General features: G+C 45.8%; 1 protein-coding gene across 2 annotated transcripts in view; it reads left to right on the top strand.

Moving 5' to 3' along the window:
* The window catches only part of LOC126259294 (atrial natriuretic peptide receptor 1-like), a 1,315,450-nt gene that overhangs the window by 172,385 nt on the left and 1,121,957 nt on the right, over window positions 1-21,108 (top strand). For both annotated transcript variants that reach the window (XM_049955955.1, XM_049955954.1), the window contains exon 2: window positions 6,107-6,502. In XM_049955955.1, the coding sequence (XP_049811912.1) occupies window positions 6,250-6,502 (253 nt within the window). In that variant the 5' untranslated portion in view covers window positions 6,107-6,249. The remainder of the gene's footprint in view (window positions 1-6,106; window positions 6,503-21,108) is intronic.

Below are 21,108 nucleotides of genomic sequence, written 5' to 3'. Positions count from 1 at the left end.
TGTGATTCTTTTTTCCGTCAGTATATTTTGATACTCGTAAACACACTCATCAAAACCTATAGGGTGCTTGCCGTTGAAACAGAATCATCAAATTTGGCGGAAGCAAGGTTTCACAGTACAAGTAAAGCAAAAATTTCGGAAAGCTGTTAGTTGGTATTTATGTCACACGAAAAATAAATATTTATTTTGTCATTTTTTTATCCGATGTCAAATTTGAAATTAAAGCAGACAGTAGTTCTACATTCGAGCTGACTAGGTCGCAGCCGGCCGGTGTGGCCGAGGTGTTCTAGGCGCTTCAGTCTGTAACCGCACGACCGCTACAGTCGCAGGTTCGAATCCTGCCTCGGACATGGATGTGTGTGATGTCCTTAGGTTAGTTAGGTTTAAGTAGTTCTAAGTTGTAGGGGACTGATGACCTCAGACGTTAAGTCCCATACTGCTCAGAGCCATTTGAGCAATTTGACTAGGTCTCAATGGCAAAAGTCAAACATTAAGCAAGGATTGACTTTATTCTTCATACGAAACGTTTCGGAATTCATCCATCATCAGATACCCACGATCCACTACTCCATATAGATATGGCGTTTCAAACTGTAAGTGAAACGAACATCCGCAGACTATGGAAGCTATATGTGCCGGCCGCGGTGGTCTTGCGGTTCTAGGCGCTGCAGTCCAGAACCGTGGGACTGCTACGGTCGCAGGTTCGAATCCTGCCTCGGGCATGGATGTGTGTGATGTCCTTAGGTTAGTTAGGTTTAAGTAGTTCTACGTTATAGGGGACTGATGAGCTAAGATGTTAAGTCCCATAGTGCTCAGAGCCATTTGAACCATTTATTTGGAAGCTATGTGGTTCAGACAGAAAAGACAGCGAGTTAATATGGCGTTGTCACCCATTGTCGTACCAAGTTTAAAATTACAAGTCTTTTGGTCATTGGTAAGTTGGTTTGAAATCAAGTGCAAAATTTACGCTCAGCAGACAGACAGACAAGAAAGCTACCTAATAGAAACGTGTTAAAATCCACGGTATTCGATAGCAACCTGCTCTGACAACAGGTTGTAGCCATGGCAATTACTCTGGCGGCGAGAGTTTACCCATAATCCAGTGGCTTAAGGTGCACTCTTAGTACATTTCCATTGACTCTACTACCGTAAAGCTGAAGTACCCGATACTTGAGACATCAAATGCGCTTTGGCGATATCTCGCACTGCTCTTCATAGTTTCGACTGGCACTCCAGACGATTAGCGTAAGGGTTGCCGACATTTCAGCCAGCTGGAACGTCGAGTAATTTTATTTGTTATGGCGGTCAGAGATATCATTTTTCAATTATAACAGGTATTTTAAACCGGTTACTCATGAGAGGAAGTCTTCAACACTAACAAACTGTACGGTAAAAAGTTGCTAATAGTAGCTAGATACAAAAATTATACCAGCTTTCCCTGGTCGGAGTAATGAAATAACAACCGTGCGGCGACTTCGAGTTAGAGGTACTTGACAGAACTTTTGAAAGAATTGTAGAAAAGGAAGATGTGCTGACTTTAAGTTGTTAGGAAACAAAATATTCTCCGTATGTTTCAGTGTGCATAGTGGTATTTGCTGTACTCTATTCCTGTTGCGCTCTATCATTACAGAGATTATTCTTCTGGTCCTATGACACATTGCGATATGTTAGTGGACAGACCAGTAATTACCGGCGTCGCTGACCCAATAGTGTAGTGGTAGGGTACTGGTTTAAAATGACAATGCACCGCCCACGTTCGCTTGGACACTGCGTCAACAATGTTGATGAGGATCTGCCAGGTGGTGCAGTATCACCCCAACAATGTTGATGAGGATCTGCCAGGTGGTTCAGTATCACCCTAGCAAATGGAATCCACGTTAAGTCAGTTGCTTCCCAGACTTTGACCGTCTGGATGCACAGGGGTTCCCCACTAGTGCGCCACGGAGTGCCTTCTGCTCTGCACGACGATATGCTCTGCAGGAAAAATCGGTTGTTTCTTTCCTTCCGATTTGACACACAGATCGTTGTCCAACAGAAAGCCTTTCAACGCTCTACATTTATATTTTCTTCTTCTGTACTCTGTAAGCCATCTTAAAATTTGCAGGGGAAGGTCTTCTGCTTGAAGTGGCTCTAAGCACTATGGGACATCTGAAGTCATCAGTCCCCTAGAACTAAGAACAACTTAAACCTAACTAATCTAAGGACATCACACACATCCATGCCCGAGGCAGGATTAGGACTTGCGACCGTAGCAGTAGCGCAGTTCCGGACTGAAGCGCCTAGAACCGCTCGACCACAGCGGCCGGCTGATCTTCTGGTATGTCTTCCACTTCCCCCCACCCCCACCCCGCAAGCTGTTTTTCCTTGGTCCATCGCCGAATCGAGTGTGGGAAAGATCCATCGTAAGAACTCTAGTTTATCTGATTCTGTTGTGGTACTCATTTCACGAAACATACGTGGGAGGAAGTGATACATTGCCCGATTCTCTTGCAAGGTCTGCCACCGGGAATTGTTGAGCATCTCCGTAACAGTCTCGCGTCGACGAAACGGTTCCGCGAGAAAATATGCCGATGTTCATTGGAACTTGTTCATCTCTTTTATTAATCCAACTTGGCAAAGATCGCAGACAGATATGCAATCAATATTAAAAACTCAAGTGACTCTCCTGGGATGTAGAATTAGTTGCAGGTTGCCTATATAACAGCTTACAGGGACAACAAAAATTTGATTTTCATTATTTCACACAAATAGTAATACAATTTAAAAATTTAAATAAACTACACAGAGAGGTATAAACTTATGTAAGACAATTATTACAGTTATTAACTGTGTGTACGTCTTAAGCCTGCGTAATTTACGACGCGTAAATACTCAGACAGTATTCATCAAATAATTTGAGAATGACGGCACATAGTGACTCGGAACAAACTTCATACAATTTCAAACCACTACCAATTTAGTTTCTCATAGACACGCCTCCCCCTTCCCCACAAAGTGATGAGAGGGCGAAAGTTCATGCTTACAATATTTTCGCTGTTCATGCACTAACACTGCCACATCAGGTATGAAGTTTTAATTTTTACTGCTCTACTAGTAAGTAACTGCACTTTGCCGACTGTATCCACATATACCAGTGGACGTATCTGCAAAATTATATCTTCAAATGGTTCAAATGGCTCTGAGCACTATGGGACTTAACATCTGGGGTCATCAGTCCCCTAGAAGTTATAACTACTTAAACCTAACTAACCTAAGGACATCACACACATTCATGTCCGAGGCAGGATTCGAACCTGCGACCGTAGCGGTCACGCGGTTCCAAACTGAAGCGCCTAGTTCCGCACGGCCACACCGGCCGACAATTATATCTTCGTACAACAAACAGTTCTGGAGATATGATGTCACAAACATTGAGATGCGTGAAAAACTAGAATTCTGAAACTAACAATAATAATTTGTTTACTTTAATCTTAGTTAATTTACCATTACTTAGAAGAATAATACGCTGCATCACATAAACCAGAAGTCTGGACTCATTATTACAATCAGATTGTCATCTGGTTTGGGCAATTCCGGTTCGAACCGCTTCAGACAATTACTCCTAAGTACTTCACGGTAGTTACGTTACCAGCGGCTTGTCGCCAGTAGCGTAATCGAACAGTAGTGAATCTAGAATGATCCTACACTCTGCTGCTGACTGTGCCCCGGTTTTAAAGTTCCTGTCAGATGAAAACTGTCTGCCAGGAGACACTATTCGAACCTGGGACCTTTGCATTTCGCAGGAAAGTGCTCTACCGCTTGAGCTATCCAATCAGGACTCGCGATCCACCCTGACAGCTTTACTTTTATCAATACCCCACAAGTTACGCTGCATAACTTTGGAAAAGTGTGGTAGGTATGAGATGAGGTAACAGTGGAGAAAGAGCTGGGGGGATCAGTCGTGAGTGGTGTTGGGGTAGTTCAGTTGGTAGAACACTTGGCCACGAAAGGCACAGGTCGCAGGTACGTGTCCAAGTCCAAAACACATTTTTAATCTGCCAGGAGCGTAATGAATCTCTTCGTCTATTTGTGCCCAATGAGTTACATTTACACCACTGCCCATTAAAATTGCTACACCAAGAAGAAATGCAGATTATAAACGGGTATTCACTGGACAGATATATTATACTAGAACTGACATGTAATTACATTTTCACGCAATTTGGGTGCAAAGATCCTGAGAAATCAGTACCCAGAACAACCACCTCTCGCCGTAATAACGGCCTTGATACACCTGGGCATTGAGTCAGACAGAGCTTAGATGGCGCGTACAGGTACAGCTGCCCATGCAACTTCAACACGATACCACAGTTCATCAAGAGTAGTGACTGGCGTATTGTGACGAGCCAGTTGCTCGGCCACCATTGACCAGACGTTTTCAAGTGGTGAGAGATCTGGAGAATGTGCTGGGCAGGGCAGGAGTCAAACAATTTCCGTATCCAGAAAGGTCCGTGCTGGACCTGCAATATGAGGTCGTGCATTATCCTGCTGAAATGTGGGGTTTCGCAGGGATCGAATGAAGGGTAGCGCTACGGGTCGTAAAACATCTGAAATGTAACGTGCACTGTTGAAAGGCCGTCAATGCGAACACGACGTGACCGAGACGTGTAACCAATGGCACGACATACCATCACGTCGGGAGATACGCCAGTATGGCGATGACGAATACACGCTTCTAATGTGCGTTCACCGCGATGTCGCCAAACAAGCATGCGACCATCATCATGATGTCCGAACGGTTCTAGGCGCTACAGTCTGGAACCGCGCGACCGCTACGGTCGCAGGTTCGAATGCTGCCTCGGGCATGGATGTGTGTTATGTCCTTAGGTTAGTTAGGTTTAAGTAGTTCTAAGATGTAAGGGACTGATGACCTCAGCAGTTAAGTCACGTAGTGCTCAGAGCCATTAGCCATGATGCTGTAAACAGAACCTGGATTCATCCGAAGAAATGACGTTTCGTTATTCGTGTACCCAGGTTTGTCGTTGAGTACACCATCGCAGGTGCTCCTGTCTGTGATTAAACGTCTAAAGTAATCGCAGCCACGGTGTCCGAGCTGATAGTCCATGCTCGTCGTCGTCGAACTGTTCGTGCAGATGGTTGTTGTCTTGCAAACGTCCCCATCTGTTGACTCAGGGATCGAGATGTGGTTGCACGATCCGTTACAGCTATGCGGATAAGATGCCTGTCATCTCGAGTGCTAGTGATACGAGCCCGTTGGGGTCCAGTTAGGCGTTCCGTATTACCCTCCTGAACACACCGATTCCATATTCTGCTAACAGTCATTGGATCTCGACCAACGCGAGCAGCAATGTCGCGATACGATAAACCGCAATCGCGCTAGGCTACAATCCGACCTTTATCAAAGTCGGATACGAGATGGTACGCATTTCTCCTCCTTACACGAGGCATCACAACAACGTCTCACCAGGCAACGTCGGTCAACTTCTGTTTCTGTATGAGAAATCGGTTGGAAACTTTCCTCATGTCAGCACGTTGTAGATGTCGTCACCGGCGCCAACTTTGTGTCAATGCTCTGAAAAGCTAATCATTTGCATATCACAGCATCTCCTTCCTGTCGGTTAAATTTCGCGTCTGTAGCGCGTCATCTTCGTGGTGTAGCAATTTTAATGGCCAGTAGTGTATTTACGTTGAGAGGCGACTGATAGCCCCTGTACTCCTGACGGGTTCAGGTGTCACGATTCAAAAATGGCTCTGAGCACTATGGGACTCAACTGCTGTGGTCATAAGTCCCCTAGAACTTAGAACTACTTAAACCTAACTAACCTAAGGACAGCACACAACACCCAGCCATCACGAGGCAGAGAAAATCCCTGACCCCGCCGGGAATCGAACCCGGGAACCCGGGCGTGGGAAGCGAGAACGCTACCGCACGACCACGAGATGCGGGCCCAGGTGTCACGTTCCGAACTCTCGTTCGATGCATGGGAAGGAGGCACTGGGGACGGGTCTAGGTTAGATGCGTGCGACCTGCCAGAGCCCCGCGGCGCGCCGCTGCCCGCCTTTCCCGCTGAGCTAGCCGGCGCTGACTGCGCGTGGCGGCCGGCAGATGCGTTCCTGGGGCCGGTGTGCGACTACGTGATCGCGCCGGTGGCGCGGTACGCCGGCGCCTGGGGCATCCCGGTGCTGACGACTGGGGCGCAGGTGGACGCGTTCCGCCACAAGCCGGTGCACTACCCGACGCTGACGCGCATGATGGGCTCGTTCAGCCTGGTGGGCGAGGCGCTGCGCCACATCCTGCACACGTTCGGCTGGCGCGTCACCGCGCTGCTCTTCCACAACAACGACGTGTCGTCGCCGCGCGGCAACTCCATGTGCCACTTCACGCTGAGCGCCGTCTACAGCGCGCTCAACTCGACGCCGCTGGCGCGCTCCTTCAACGAGGACACGGCCACGCCGCAGCAGTACCGCGAGCTGCTGCACCTCGTCTCCAACGGCGCCCGCAGTGAGTACTCGCCCCAGCACACTGCCCCTGCATGCGCACGCCCTCCACCTTGCATGCACTACCTTCTACCACCGTGGTTTGGGTTTCCTCAACTGTGGCCCCAATAGGCACCTAAACCATCAATACAACTGCTCAGTATTTCCTTATGTACAACAACAGTGAACGTCTGTGGTTATAGGTTCAGCGGTCCTGAAAATACTGCGCATATCAAGAACTACTGAAATACAGTGTGATCATAAAGTCTTCGCCTGATTACAAAACATTATTTCTAACCTTGGGGAAGATCAGTTTGGATTCTGTAGAAATATTGGAACACGTGAGGCAATACTGACCCTACGGCTTATCTTAGAAGCTAGATTAAGGAAAGGCAAACCTACGTTTCTAGCATTTGTAGACTTTGAGAAAGCTTTTGACAATGTTGACTGGAATACTCTCTTTCAAATTTTGAAGGTGGCAGGGGTAAAATATAGGGAGCGAGAGGCTATTTAGAATTGGTATAGAAACCAAATGGCAGTTATAAGTGTGGTGTTACCGCCAGACACCACACTTGTCAGGTGGTAGCCTTTAAATCGGCCGCGGTCCGTTAGTATACGTTGGACCCCCGTGTCACCACTGTCAGTGATTGCAGACCGAGCGCAGCCACACGGCAGGTCTAAAGAGACTTCCTAGCACTCGCCCCAGTTGTGCAACCGACTTTGCTAGCGGTGGTTCACTGACAAAATACGCTCTCATTTGCCGAGACGATAGTTTAGCATAGCCTTCAGCTACGTCATTTGCTACGACCTAGCAAGGCGCAAATTATCAGTTACTATTGATATTGATTCATGTACCGTCAAGACCGACGTTCTTCATTAACGGATTAACGTTAAGTATTCCACCAGCTACGTCCGTTTTTCTAAATTATAATTTCCTTGTCCTGTTCCAGACCTCACGCCAGCCTGCGTGAGCTAAAACGCGTGCCTATCGGCCTCCTCTAGTAACACGGTGTTGGCTCTCCTGCCAACCAAAACAATAAGAGTTGAGGAGCATGAAAGGGAAGCAGTGTTGGGAAGGGAGTGAGACAGGGTTGTAGCCTCTCCCCAATGTTATTCAATCTGTATATTGAGGAAGTAGTGAAGGAAACAAAAGAAACGTATTAAAATCCATGGAGAAGAAATAAAAACTTTGAGGTTCGCCGATGGCATTGTAATTCTGTCAGAGACAGCAAAGGACTTGGAAGAGCAGTTGAACGGAATGGACAGTGTCTTGAAAGGAAGATATAAGATGAACATCAACAAAAGCAAGACGAGGATAATGGAATGTAGTCGAATTAATTCGGGTGATGCTGAGGGAAATAGATTAGGAAATGTGACACTGAAAGTAGTAAAGGAGTTTTGCAGTTTGGGGAGAAAAATAACTTATGATGGTCAAAGTACAGAGGATATAAAATGTAGACTGGCGATGGCAAGGAAAGCGTTTCTGAAGAAGAAAAATTTGTTAACGTCGAGTATAGATTTAAGTGTCAGGAAGTCGTTTATGAAAGTATTTGTATGGAGTGTAGCCATGTATGGAAGTGAAACGTGGACGATAAATAGTTTGGACAAGAAGAGAATACAAGCTTTCGAAATGTGGTGCTACAGAAGAATGCTGAAGATCAGATAGGTAGATTACATAGCTAATGAGGAGGTGTTGAATAGGATTGGGGAGAAGAGAAGTTTGTGGCACAACTTGACTAGATGAAGGGATCGGTTGGTAGGACATGTTCTGAGGCATCAAGGGATCACCAATTTAGTATTGGAGGGCAGCGTGGAGGGTAAAAATCGTAGAGGGAGACCAAGGAAAGAATACACCAAGCAGATTCAGAAGGATGTAGGTTGCAGTAGGTACTGGGAGATGAAGAAGCTTGCACAGGATAGAGTAGCATGGAGAGCTGCATCAAACCAGTCTCAGGACTGAAGACCACAACAATAACATTTCTAACAAGGGAACCGCCCCATCGCACCCCCATCAGATTTAGTTATAAGTCGGCGCAGTGGATAGGCCTTGAAAAACTGAACACAGATCAATCTAGAAAACAGGAAGAAGTTGAGTGGAACTATGAAAAAAATAAGCAAATTATACAAACTGAGTAGTCCATGCGTAACATAAACAACATCAAGGATAGTGTACCTCAGGAGCGCCGTGGTCCCGTGGATAGCGTGAGCAACTGCGGAACGAGAGGTCCTTGGTTCAAGTCTTCCCTCGAGTGAAAAGTTTATTTTCTTTATTTTCGCAAAGTTATGATGTGTCCATTCGTCCGTCTGCAGCTCGTGGTGGTGCGGTAGCGTTCTCGCTTCCCGCGCCCGGGTTCCCGGGTTCGATTCCCGGCGGGGTCACGGATTTTCTCTGCCTCGTGATGACTGGGTGTTATGTGATGTCCTTAGGTTAGTTAGGTTTAAGTACTTCTAAGTTCTAGGGGACTGATGACCATAGATGTTAAGTCCCGTAGTGCTCAGAGCCATTTGAGCCATTTGTCCATTCGTTCATTGACGTCTCTGTTCACTGTAATAAGTTTAGTGTCTGTGTTTTGCGACCGCACCGCAAAACCGTGCGATTAGTAGACGAAAGGACGTGCCTCTCCAATGGGAAGCGAAAACATTTGATCGCAAGGTCATAGGTCAGCCGATTCCTCCACTAGAAAACACGTCTGATATATTTTATACGACAATGGTGACGGCATGTGCGTCACGGGACAGGAATATATTGTCGACTCACCTAACTTGTACACTTGGCGAATGGATAAAAAGATTCTTCTACCTTGCCCGATTTAGGTTTTCTTGTGGATGTGATAACCACTACCAAAAAAGTGATGAAAATGAAAAATTGAATTTTTCACTCGAGGGAAGACTTGAACGAAGGATCTCTCGTTACGCAGCTGCTCACGCTAACCACGAGACCACGGCGCTCCGATTATCCTTGATGTTGCTTATGTTGTGCATGGACTACTCAGTTTGTATATTTTGCTTATTTTTTTTTTATAGTTCCACACAGCTTCTTCCTGTTTTCTCGATTGATCTGTGTTCAGTTTTTCAAGGCCTATCCACTGTGCGACGTATAACTAAATCTGAGGGGGTGGGGTGCGAAGGGGAGGTTCCCTTGTAAGAAAATACGATAAGGGGTTTTGAAAATGTCTCTCCGCAGTGTCGTATCATTGTTAGCCGCAGGTGCCGTACGATTGTTCGCCTGCCTGGGTTGCTACCCGTCGAGTGGACTCTCGCAACGTTCCACTGTTTCGTTTATCTCAGCCAGCGTCAGTAGTATCGTTGGTGTGTGTCGTTACGTGTTGACGTGAACGTTTAAGTTTAGTTCCTTAGTTTCTTTCGCTTTTGTCACAGGTAAAATGCTAACCATTGAAGAACGTGCGTTTTTAGCCGAACAAGTGTTCAAAGCTGGCGGTAAATACACAGTTTCAGTTTGTCAAACATTTAATTCAGTTTTCCCGGAGACAACACTCCCCATCGCGATACTGTGCGAGATTTGACTAACAAATTTCGAAGTACGGGTTCAGTGACAGATGCACTAAGAAGTCGCCGTCCTAGCGTTTTGTCTGAGGATAAACACTACTCGATATTTCCGATAAAATGTCAATGAGTCCGGACAAGTCAGTAAGGAAACTCGCCCAGAAAACCGATGTTACTGTCAGAACGGCCCACACAGTTGTAAGGAAGAAATTAGAACTTTTCCCGTACAAAGTACAGTCGTGCAAGAACTGAAAAATACTGATCATGGCAAGAGACTGCATTATTGTCAATGGTTCAAAACTTTCGTTCAACAAAATGGAAGGGATATTCTTAATGAAACGTTTTTCACTGATGAGGCGTGGTTTCATTCATCCGGGTACATGAACACGCAAAATTCTCGTATGTGGAGTACCGCAAATCCATTGTGTATTCATGAGGAACAACTTCATTCTGCGAAAACAGGACTTTGGATTGCTATTTCTAGACATCGGATTGTGGGTCCCATATTTTTCAACGAAACAATAAACGCACAACGATACTGCAGTGATATTCTGTACCCATTCATAGGAGAACTTGTGTTAAGTGAAACACTGAACGGTTATTTTCAACAAGATGGTAGAACCGAGCATACATCTCGCGTTTCAACGTCACTGCGTGCTGATGTGTTTGGTGATCGCGTAATTTCACAGGGACTCTGGCCTCCACGATCGCCTGACCTAACACCACCTGACTTTTTCTTCTGGGGTGCAGCGAAAGCAACTGTCTATAAAAACCGTCCAAAATCCATCGGTGAATTGAAAACTGCAGTATCCAATTTCACTGCTTCTGTTACAAAGGAAATGTTACAGCTTGTGTTTGGAAACATGATTAGACGAATTGAATTGTATTCAACAACATGGGGGACACATTTAATGTGAAAATTTGTAAATGAAAATGAATATTCACTAAATTAATAACTTGAATTTCACTGAGTTTCATTTAGGTGTATTCATGCGGCATACGGCACGTGCGGCTAACACACATACGGCACTGCGGAGAGACTTTTTGAACACCCCGTAGATACAGCTATGCTGTTTGTTGCAAATTTTAGTTCAACTCATAAATTTTCTTATGCATTCCATTGTGGACAACTAAGAGTGCTTTTGCAAACGACACCAGAACTCTTCAAGTTTTTATGCAGGGTTTTATAAAACGATATTGACGGCCTTGGGAGAGCCAGTCCTGACAAAACTCTACCATCTGGTGAGCAAGATGTATGAAACAGGCGAAATACCCTCAGACTTCAAGAAGAATATAATAATTCCAATCCCAAAGAAAGCAGGTGTTGACAGATGTGAAAATTACCGAACAATCAGTTTAATAAGCCACAGCTGCAAAATACTAACACGAATTCTTTACAGACGAATGGAAAAACTAGTAGAAATACTGGAACACGTGAGGCAATACTGACCTTACGACTTATCTTAGAAGAAAGATTAAGGAAAGGCAAACCTACGTTTCTAGCATTTGTGGACTTAGAGAAAGCTTTTGACAATGTTGACTGGAATACTCTCTTTCAAATTCTAAAGGTGGCAGGGGTAAAATACAGGGAGCGAAAGGCTATTTACAATTTGTACAGAAACCAGACGGCAGTTATAAGAGTCGAAGGACATGAAAGGGAAGCAGAGGTTGGGAAGGGAGTAAGACAGGGTTGTAGCCTCTCCCCGATGTTATTCAATCTGTATATTGAGCAAGCAGTAAAGGAAACAAAAGAAAAATTCGGAGTAGGTATTAAAATCCATGGAGAATAAATAAAAACTTTGAGGTTCGCCGATGACATTGTAATTCTGTCAGAGACAGCAAAGGACTTGGAAGAGCAGTTGAACGGAATGGATGGTGTCTTGAAGGGCGGATATAAGGTGAACATCAACAAAAGCAAAACGAGGATAATGGAATGTAGTCGAATTAAGTCGGCTGATGTTGAGGGTATTTGATTAGGAAATGAGACACTTAAAGTAGTAAAGGAGTTTTGCTATTTGGGGAGCAAAATAACTGATGATGGTTGAAGTAGAGAGGATATAAAATGTAGACTGGCAATGGCAAGGAAAGCGTTTCTGAAGAACAGAAATTTGTTAACATCGAGTATAGATTTAAGTGTCAGGAAGTCATTTCTGAATGTATTTGTATGGAGTTTAGCCATGTATGGAAGTGAAATATGGACGGTAAATAGTTTGGACAAGAAGAGAATACAAGCTTTTGAAATGTGGTGCTACAGAAGAATGCTGAAGATTAGATGGGTAGATCACATAACTAATGAGGAGGTACTGAATAGGATTGGGGAGAAGAGGAGTTTGTGGCACAACTTGACCAGAAGAATGGATCGGTTGGTAGGACATGTTATGAGGCATCAAGGGATCACCAAATTAGTATTGGAGGGCAGCGTGGAGGGTAAAAATCGTAGGGGGAGACCAAGAGATGAATACACTAAGCAGATTCAGAAGGATGTAGGCTGCAGTAGGTACTGGGAGATGAAGAAGCTTGCACAGGATAGAGTAGCATGGAGAGCTGCATCAAACCAGTCTCGGGACTGAAGACCACAACAACAACAACATTGACAGACTCTTGAGTCTTGAATGAACTGTGATAGAAGCCCGATCAACAGGGGTCTGAGGTAGTAGGACATGTATTGGCACCATAAAATAGTGCACTGATAATGGCTAGGCACTAGCCGAAATATAGATTTGCCTAATAAAACCTGAAAGAATAGGACGACTGATTGCTGTGCTCTATCATTTGAAAGCCATATCACAGTCGTTGAGTGCTCCCACATTCCTGGTGGAAGGTAACTTCATAGAGACTCTGAGGAGTTGTAGTGAGGAACACACTGAGGATAGGAACCGCCTTCATTACTGCGATAAGGTTTGGGTAGACTGTTGAAGAAAAAGTTTCACTTGTTTGTAAGAAACTTTTCTATTAGCTAGACGGCACCCCAATAACTGTCTCCACTCAATGCCTAATTACTGATTCTGAGGTATGACGCATCTTTCACTTCTCCGTCCCTTTTTTCCCTTCTCTTTATGGAGAAGGAACACGCCGACCAAACAACGATGGTGTTCACGACTGATTTCCAGGATCGACAGTGACGCAGACAGACCTAGCCCTGTCGCCTACGATTGCGATGCTCTATTCCCTTAACGGATGATGGTTTCGGACTCAGGTCTCCATCTAGTGTTTATTTTTCTCTTGGAACCCTCTGAAATCTCCACTGTTTTTTGGTACTTAGGAAAAAAATGAACTGAGGATGGAATCCTGTGTCAAACAGTCATCGACTGAGGCAACAGAGCATTGCTTTCATAGGAGATAAGGACTCCGTATGCACCAGCTAGCTCCACCTTCTCCACTGGCGATCGTGTCAATCAGTCAGTTCTCTCTAAAAAGCAAGGGACCATAATCACTGTAATGTAGCAACTTCTATGCTTCGGTTTTCCACTATCTTCCGCCGACCTCTTCATTTCTGCTCATACCTACCACGATTTATAATTGCTGTTGTTGCACCGTGGTTTTTCACTGACCCGTGAGAGAAATCTCGTCCACAGACGCTGGGTGATGGAAGCTCTGGGCGCAGACGATTGGTCATTCCCTCTTCAGATATAAACTTTCTTGACATCCGTTGATAAGTAAAAAAGAATTGCTTTACTCGCATCTTCCCACTTTAAAGCACTGCAAACAGCACAAAATCGCACTCGGCGTAGACATTACTTCAGCACTTAATTGCGTCCGTAACGGCACGAAAAATGAATCATAATGCGTTAGCATTCTGCCGTAAGGAAACCGCATACAAAAGCAGAGGGTAACGCAACGACGGACCACGTAAGTAACTATCGCCAAACTGAGTACTCAACATCGACGTCCTCACACTTAATTGTTATGTGATTGTTCTTCCAGTAATGAGACCGACCGATCTGCACCTTTTTCCATTTCCATTCTCTCTTTTTGTCTGCATCGTTCTCTGTGTCTTCAGTTTCTAGCAGTTCTTGTAGTGTACTCTACTGCCGCTTTAAACACATACACACTTATTTACTTAGCACGTTTGTGGTAAGGGTTACTTATCTGGAGTGTATGCGTGTGTGTGTAGGGGTCTGTGGTCGGAGGGGGGGGGGAGTAGATTGTGTGTGTGTGTGTGTGTGTGTGTGTGTGTGTGTGCGGGAGAGAGAGAGAGAGAGAGAGAGAGAGAGAAAATGGTTCAAATGGCTCTGAGCACTATGGGACTTAACATCTATGCTCATCAGTTCCCTAGAACTTAGAACTACTTAAACCTAACTAACCTAAGGACAGCACACAACACCCAGCCATCATGAGGCAGAGAAAATCCCTGACCCCGCAGGGAATCGAACCCGGGAACCCGGGCGTGGGAAGCGAGAACGCTACCGCACGCCCACGAGATGCGGGCAGAGAGAGAGAGAGAGGGGGGGGGGGGAGAGGGGGAGGGGGAATATAATAAGAGGATTCTGCAGTTGCTCTGTGACATTGCCATGCTGAAGGTACTTTTCTATTTTATGAAGCGTCAACCATCTGTGGTACCTTCAGTTAACTGTCCAACAGGGACGTACCCACACCCATACAAGTGGTGTCCCAAATTAATGTATACAGTCTTAAGACTGAAACTCTCTTCAGTTAAAGCAGACACAAATAATTTCTTTGTGGATTATAATTCTGAGTGAACAACGCTTCCACATGTTGCATGATGAGAAATAAACATGGCGATACATAAATGACTTTGTCGATGAAATCGGAAGTTCACTGAGGCTTTTTGCGGATGATGCTATGGTATATCGAGAGGTTGTAACAATGGAAAATTGTACTGAAATGCAGGAGGATCTGCAGCGAATTGACGCATGGTGCAGGGAATGGCAATTGAATCTCAATGTAGACAAGTGTAATCTTCTGCGAATACATAGAAAGAAAGATCCCTTATCATTTAGCTACAAAATAGCAGGTCAGCAACTGGAAGCAGTTAATTCTATAAATTATCTGGGAGTACGCCTTAGGAGTGATTTTTGAAATAATCATATAAAGTTGATCGTCGGTAAAGCAGATGACAGACTGAGATTCATTGGAAGAATCCTAAGGAAATGCAATCCGAAAACAAAGGAAGTAGGTTACAGTACGCTTCTTCGCCCACTGCTTGAATACTGCTCAGCAGTGTGGGATCCGTACCAGATAGGGTTGATAGAAGAGATAGAAAAGATCCAACGGGGAGCGGCACGCTTCGTTACAGGATCACTTAGTAATCGCGAAAGCGTTACGGAGATGATAGATAAACTCCAGTGGAGGACTCTGCAGGAGAGACGCTCAGTAGCTCGGTACAGGCTTTTGTTGAAGTTTCGAGAACATACCTTCACCGAGGAGTCAAGCAGTATATTGCTCCTTCCTACGTATATCTCGCGAAGAGACCATGAGGATAAAATCAGAGAGATTGAGCCCACACAGAGGCATACCGACAATCCCTCTTTCCACGAACAATACGAGACTGGAATAGAAGGGAGAACCGGTAGAGGTACTCAAAGTACCCTCCGCCACACACCGTCAGGTGGCTTGCGGAGTATGGATGTAGATGTAGATGTGAATAACTGATGGTGCGTTATGATTTCGACCTCTCGGAGAATACATTTCTACGCACATTTGTTGGAGTGTAGGTAGAAGATGCACACTCATGAGTAGTTTATTTTGAGGTGATTTTTCTTGACAAAGTGCTTGCTTCAGCAATAAATAAAACTGGAAAATTTCTTTCTTCAGTATAACACTATTTCTTCGTTTTCAGCCATACGTGGTTCGGGAATGTTCTCCACGGTCACTGGGGCGCCCTCGTTTTTCCTAAGAATGATCATGGCGCTGTCTGTTGTCTGAAGCACGGCTGAAGTTATATTGCAGTTCGCCATCTGCAATTTTTGTGGTTTGCGCGTTATCAAGAGTCTGTGATCAGTATTCACGAACACGAACTACACTCCTGGAAATGGAAAAAAGAACACATTGACACCGGTGTGTCAGACCCACCATACTTGCTCCGGACACTGCGAGAGGGCTGTACAAGCAATGATCACACGCACGGCACAGCGGACACACCAGGAACCGCGGTGTTGGCCGTCGAATGGCGCTAGCTGCGCAGCATTTGTGCACCGCCGCCGTCAGTGTCAGCCAGTTTGCCGTGGCATACGGAGCTCCATCGCAGTTTTTAACACTGGTAGCATGCCGTGACAGCGTGGACGTGAACCGTATGTGCAGTTGACGGACTTTGAGCGAGGGCGTATAGTGGGCATGCGGGAGGCCGGGTGGACGTACCGCCGAATTGCTCAACACGTGGGGCGTGAGGTCTCCACAGTACATCGATGTTGTCGCCAGTGGTCGGCGGAAGGTGCACGTGCCCGTCGACCTGGGACCGGACCGCAGCGACGCACGGATGCACGCCAAGACCGTAGGATCCTACGCAGTGCCGTAGGGGACCGCACCGCCACTTCCCAGCAAATTAGGGACACTGTTGCTCCTGGGGTATCGGCGAGGACCATTCGCAACCGCCTCCATGAAGCTGGGCTACGGTCCCGCACACCGTTAGGCCGTCTTCCGCTCACGCCCCAACATCGTGCAGCCCGCCTCCACTGGTGTCGCGACAGGCGTGAATGGAGGGACGAATGGAGACGTGTCGTCTTCAGCGATGAGAGTCGCTTCTGCCTTGGTGCCAATGATGGTCGTATGCGTGTTTGGCGCCGTGCAGGTGAGCGCCACAATCAGGACTGCATACGACCGAGGCACACAGGGCCAACACCCGGCATCATGGTGTGGGGAGCGATCTCCTACACTGGCCGTACACCACTGGTGATCGTCGAGGGGACACTGAATAGTGCACGGTACATCCAAACCGTCATCGAACCCATCGTTCTACCATTGCTAGACCGGCAAGGGAACTTGCTGTTCCAACAGGACAATGCACGTCCGCATGTATCCCGTGCCACCCAACGTGCTCTAGAAGGTGTAAGTCAACTACCCTGGCCAGCAAGATCTCCGGATCTGTCCCCCATTGAGCATGTTTGGGACTGGATGAAGCGTCGTCTCACGCGGTCTGCACGTCCAGCACGAACGCTGGTCCAACTGAGGCGCCAGGTGGAAATGGCATGGCAAGCCGTTCCACAGGACTACATCCAGCATCTCTACGATCGTCTCCATGGGAGAATAGCAGCCTGCATTGCTGCGAAAGGTGGATATACACTGTACTAGTGCCGACATTGTGCATGCTCTGTTGCCTGTGTCTATGTGCCTGTGGTTCTGTCAGTGTGATCATGTGATGTATCTGACCCCAGGAATGTGTCAATAAAGTTTCCCCTTTCTGGGACAATGAATTCACGGTGTTCTTATTTCAATTTCCAGGAGTGTATATGCCTGTTCCGCCATGTTGCGTAAACATTGATACAATGTGTATTCATTAGTACTAAACCCCGTAGAAAATTAATAACTGTATAGCAGATCTACTAATATATTGATTTTACCTATAACGTGATCACCGTTTGGCTGTCGCATTGCAGGACGGATTCAAGGTCAGTAATGAAGTTTCTTTCGGAAGCTTTGTTTATTTCTGCTCCAAATGGCTCTAAGCACTATGGGACTTAACAAAAAATGGTTCAAATGGCTCTGAGCACTATGGGACTCAACTGCTGTGGTCATCAGTCCCCTAGAACTTAGAACTACTTAAACCTAACTAACCTAAGGACATCACACACACCCATGCCCGAGGCAGGATTCGAACCTGCGACCGTAGCAGCAGCGCGGCTCCGGACCGGAGCGCCTAGAACCGCACGGCCACCGCGGCCGGCCCTGGGACTTAACATCTGAGGTCATCAGTCACCTAGACTTAGAATTACTTAAACATAACTAACCCAAGGACGTCACACACATCCATGCCCGAGGCAGGATTCGAACCTGTGACCGTAGCAGCAGCGCGGTTCCAGACTGAAGCGCCTAGAACCGGTCGGCCACAGCATTTTCTGCTTCACACTTCATAAGTAAATCATTACAAGAGTCGATTCGATACGTCTCCGGCTGCGCACTGCGCACGTCAGCCTTTGGGCGGGAGCCACAGGTCTGAACACGGGACTGAGAGGGCCTGCCTGCGGTGTTTGTTTTGGAAACAGTGCGGTCGGTGAGCAGCTGTTGGGGGACTCGGGCGTCCGCGATGCTCCGCCGTATTTACATTTCATCCCGCCGGTTGCCTCAGTCGTAAATTTGGCGACCAAATAAACGAAGGCGGATGCCTCCCTCAGTAAATATTTACCTCGTCCTGGCAAATGATTGACATCTGCCGCTGCTCTGTGTCCACGCTACGGTTCACGCTGCCAGTATCGATGCTCTTAACAGTTCCTGAATGGGGACTCAGTAGCAACGGCGGAAGGTGAACCTGTCTCTCAACGCCAGTCAGCGCAATAGGCGACTCGTAAGGAATAACTGCACTTCCCCTTCTTCAGACGTTTTATGTTGGTACGAAAGTTGATGAAACACATTTGCAAGTTTGACAGATTAGGTTATTAATATTCGCAAGCATTCTTGTCACCGAGTAAAAGGTAGTGAACGCATCCATTCATTTATGAGGTTTCGTGATCTGTAGTACGAGTTAACGGGCTAATCAACAGATAAGCGAAGATAATTTGTTTTTAGCGCTTGTTGCATTTTTACGCTTGCAACATCTGCATCTAAATTTATACTCCGCAAGCCACCCAACGGTGTGTGGCGGAGGGCACTTTACGTGCCACTGTCGTTACCTCACTTTCCTGTTCCAGTCGCATACGGTTCGCGGGAAGAACGACTGCCGGAAAGCCTCCGTGCGCGCTCGAACCTCTATAATTTTACATTCGTGATCTCCTCTGGAGGTAAATGTAGGGGGAAGCAATATATTCGATACCTCATCCAGAAACGCACCCTCTAGAAACCTGGACAGCAAGCTACACCGCGATGCAGAGCGCCTTTCTTGCAGAGTCTGCCACTTGAGTTTGCTAAACATCTCCGTAGCGCTATAACGCTTACCAAATAACCCTGTGATGAAACGCGCCACTCTTCTTTGGATCTTCTCTATCTCCTCCGTCAACCCGACCTGGTACGGATCCCACACTGATGAGTCATAAAGTATACGTCGAACGAGTGTTTTGTAAGCAACCTCCTTTGTTGATGGACTACATTTCCTAAAGACTCTCCCAATGAATCTCAACCTGGTACCCGCCTTACCAACAATAAATTTTATATGATCATTCCACTTCAAATTGTTCCGCACGCATACTCCCAGATATTTTACAGACGTAACTGCTACCATTGTTTGTTCCGCTATCATATAATCATACAATAAAGGATCCTTCATTCTATTTATTCGCAATACATTATATTTGTCTATGTTAAGGGACAGTTGCCACTCCCTGCACCAAGTGCCTATCCGCTGCAGATCTTCCTGCATTTCGCTACAATTTTCTAATGCTGCAACTTCTCTGTATACTACAGCATCATCCGCGAAAAGCCGTATGGAACTTCCGACACTATCTACTAGGTCATTTATATATATTGTGAAAAGCAATGGTCCCATAACACTCCCCTGTGGCACGCCAGAGGTTACTTTTACGTCTGTAGACGTCTCTCCATTGATAACAACATGCTGTGTTCTGTTTGCTAATAACTCTTCAATCCAGCCACACAGCTGGTCTGATATTCCGTAGGCTCTTACTTTGTTTATCAGGCGACAGTGCGGAACTGTATCGAACGCCTTCCGGAAGTCAAGGAAAATAGCATCTACCTGGGAGCCTGTATCTAATATTTTCTGGGTCTCATGAACAAATAAAGCGAGTTGGGTCTCACACGATCGCTGTTTCCGGAATCCATGTTGATTCGTACATAGTAGATTCTGGGTTTCCAAAAACGATATGATACTCGATCCAAAAACATGTTCTAAAATTCTACAACAGATCGACGTCAGAGATATAGATCTATAGTTTTGCGCATCTGCTCGACGACCCTTCTTGAAGACTGGGACTACCTGTGCTCTTTTCCAATCATTTGGAACCTTCCGTTCCTCTAGTGACTAGCGGTACACTGCTGTTAGAAGGGGGGCAAGTTCTTTCGCGTACTCTGTGTAGAATCGAATTGGTATCCCGTCAGGTCCAGTGGACTTTCCTCAGTTGCTTTTCTATTCCTAGGACACTTATTTCGATGTCAGCCATTTTTTCGTCAGCGAGGGTTTAGAGAACTGCAGTGCGGCCTTCCTCTGTGAAACAGTTTTGGAAAAATGTTGCCTAATGTCTATGATACATGAGTCAGTAACTACGGTTAAGGAAGAAAAGAAAAAAAAAAGTACTCTTGACACATGCTTCTTTTACTTTCTACCGACAATGTTAATTCTTTGAAATGGAGACGCAGCATTCCGACAAGCTAGCTTACGACAAGCTAACGGTACGACATAAAACTCTGTCTTGTTCAGCAATGAAACTTCGCGTAAGTTAGGAACACTGCGGTTGGTAATAGTATATAATATCCAGAGTACACCAAAAACGAATTGGGAAATGATGCAAGAGAAAGAAGAGGAAAAGCTTGTGTAGCAGTTCTATGCAATATTTGACAAGAAACTCTTGATATTGAAGATCGAACGAATTACTGAATCAGCGGCCACTGTGGCTTCAGTCCGGAACCGCGCGACTGCTACGGTCGCAGGGTCGAATCTTGCCTCGGGCATAGATGTGTGTGATGTCCTTAGGTTAGTTAGATTTAAGTAGTTCTAAGTTTTAGGAGACTGACGACCTCCGATGTTAAGTCCCATAGTGCTCAGATCCATTTGAACTACTTGAATTACTGAATCAAATACTTCGTGATTCTCCAAATGTATCAGTTCCTTTTTTGATGCCCGGTAACATTAATAAAATATCCCGTTTTTATTTGATGACCGTGTCATTAATAAAATATGTAATCGTTTGATCGTTATATTTGGTTTATGGAACTTATGCGTGAAGCATCCTCCGTTGTGGGAGTTTTTTAGTAACTATGTAGCTTTTGTTTCAAGAATTCTTCTGCAGCTTCAAAAAAACGAATGCTTAGAACAGTTTACAGTTAAAAATAAAAACCTGTTGTACT

Source organism: Schistocerca nitens, chromosome 5 (assembly GCF_023898315.1).
Source record: "Schistocerca nitens isolate TAMUIC-IGC-003100 chromosome 5, iqSchNite1.1, whole genome shotgun sequence".
NCBI classification, from domain to species: Eukaryota; Metazoa; Arthropoda; class Insecta; order Orthoptera; family Acrididae; genus Schistocerca; species Schistocerca nitens.
The sequence above is the reverse complement of the archived record's forward strand: the minus strand, read 5'-3'. Positions and strand labels throughout refer to the sequence as shown.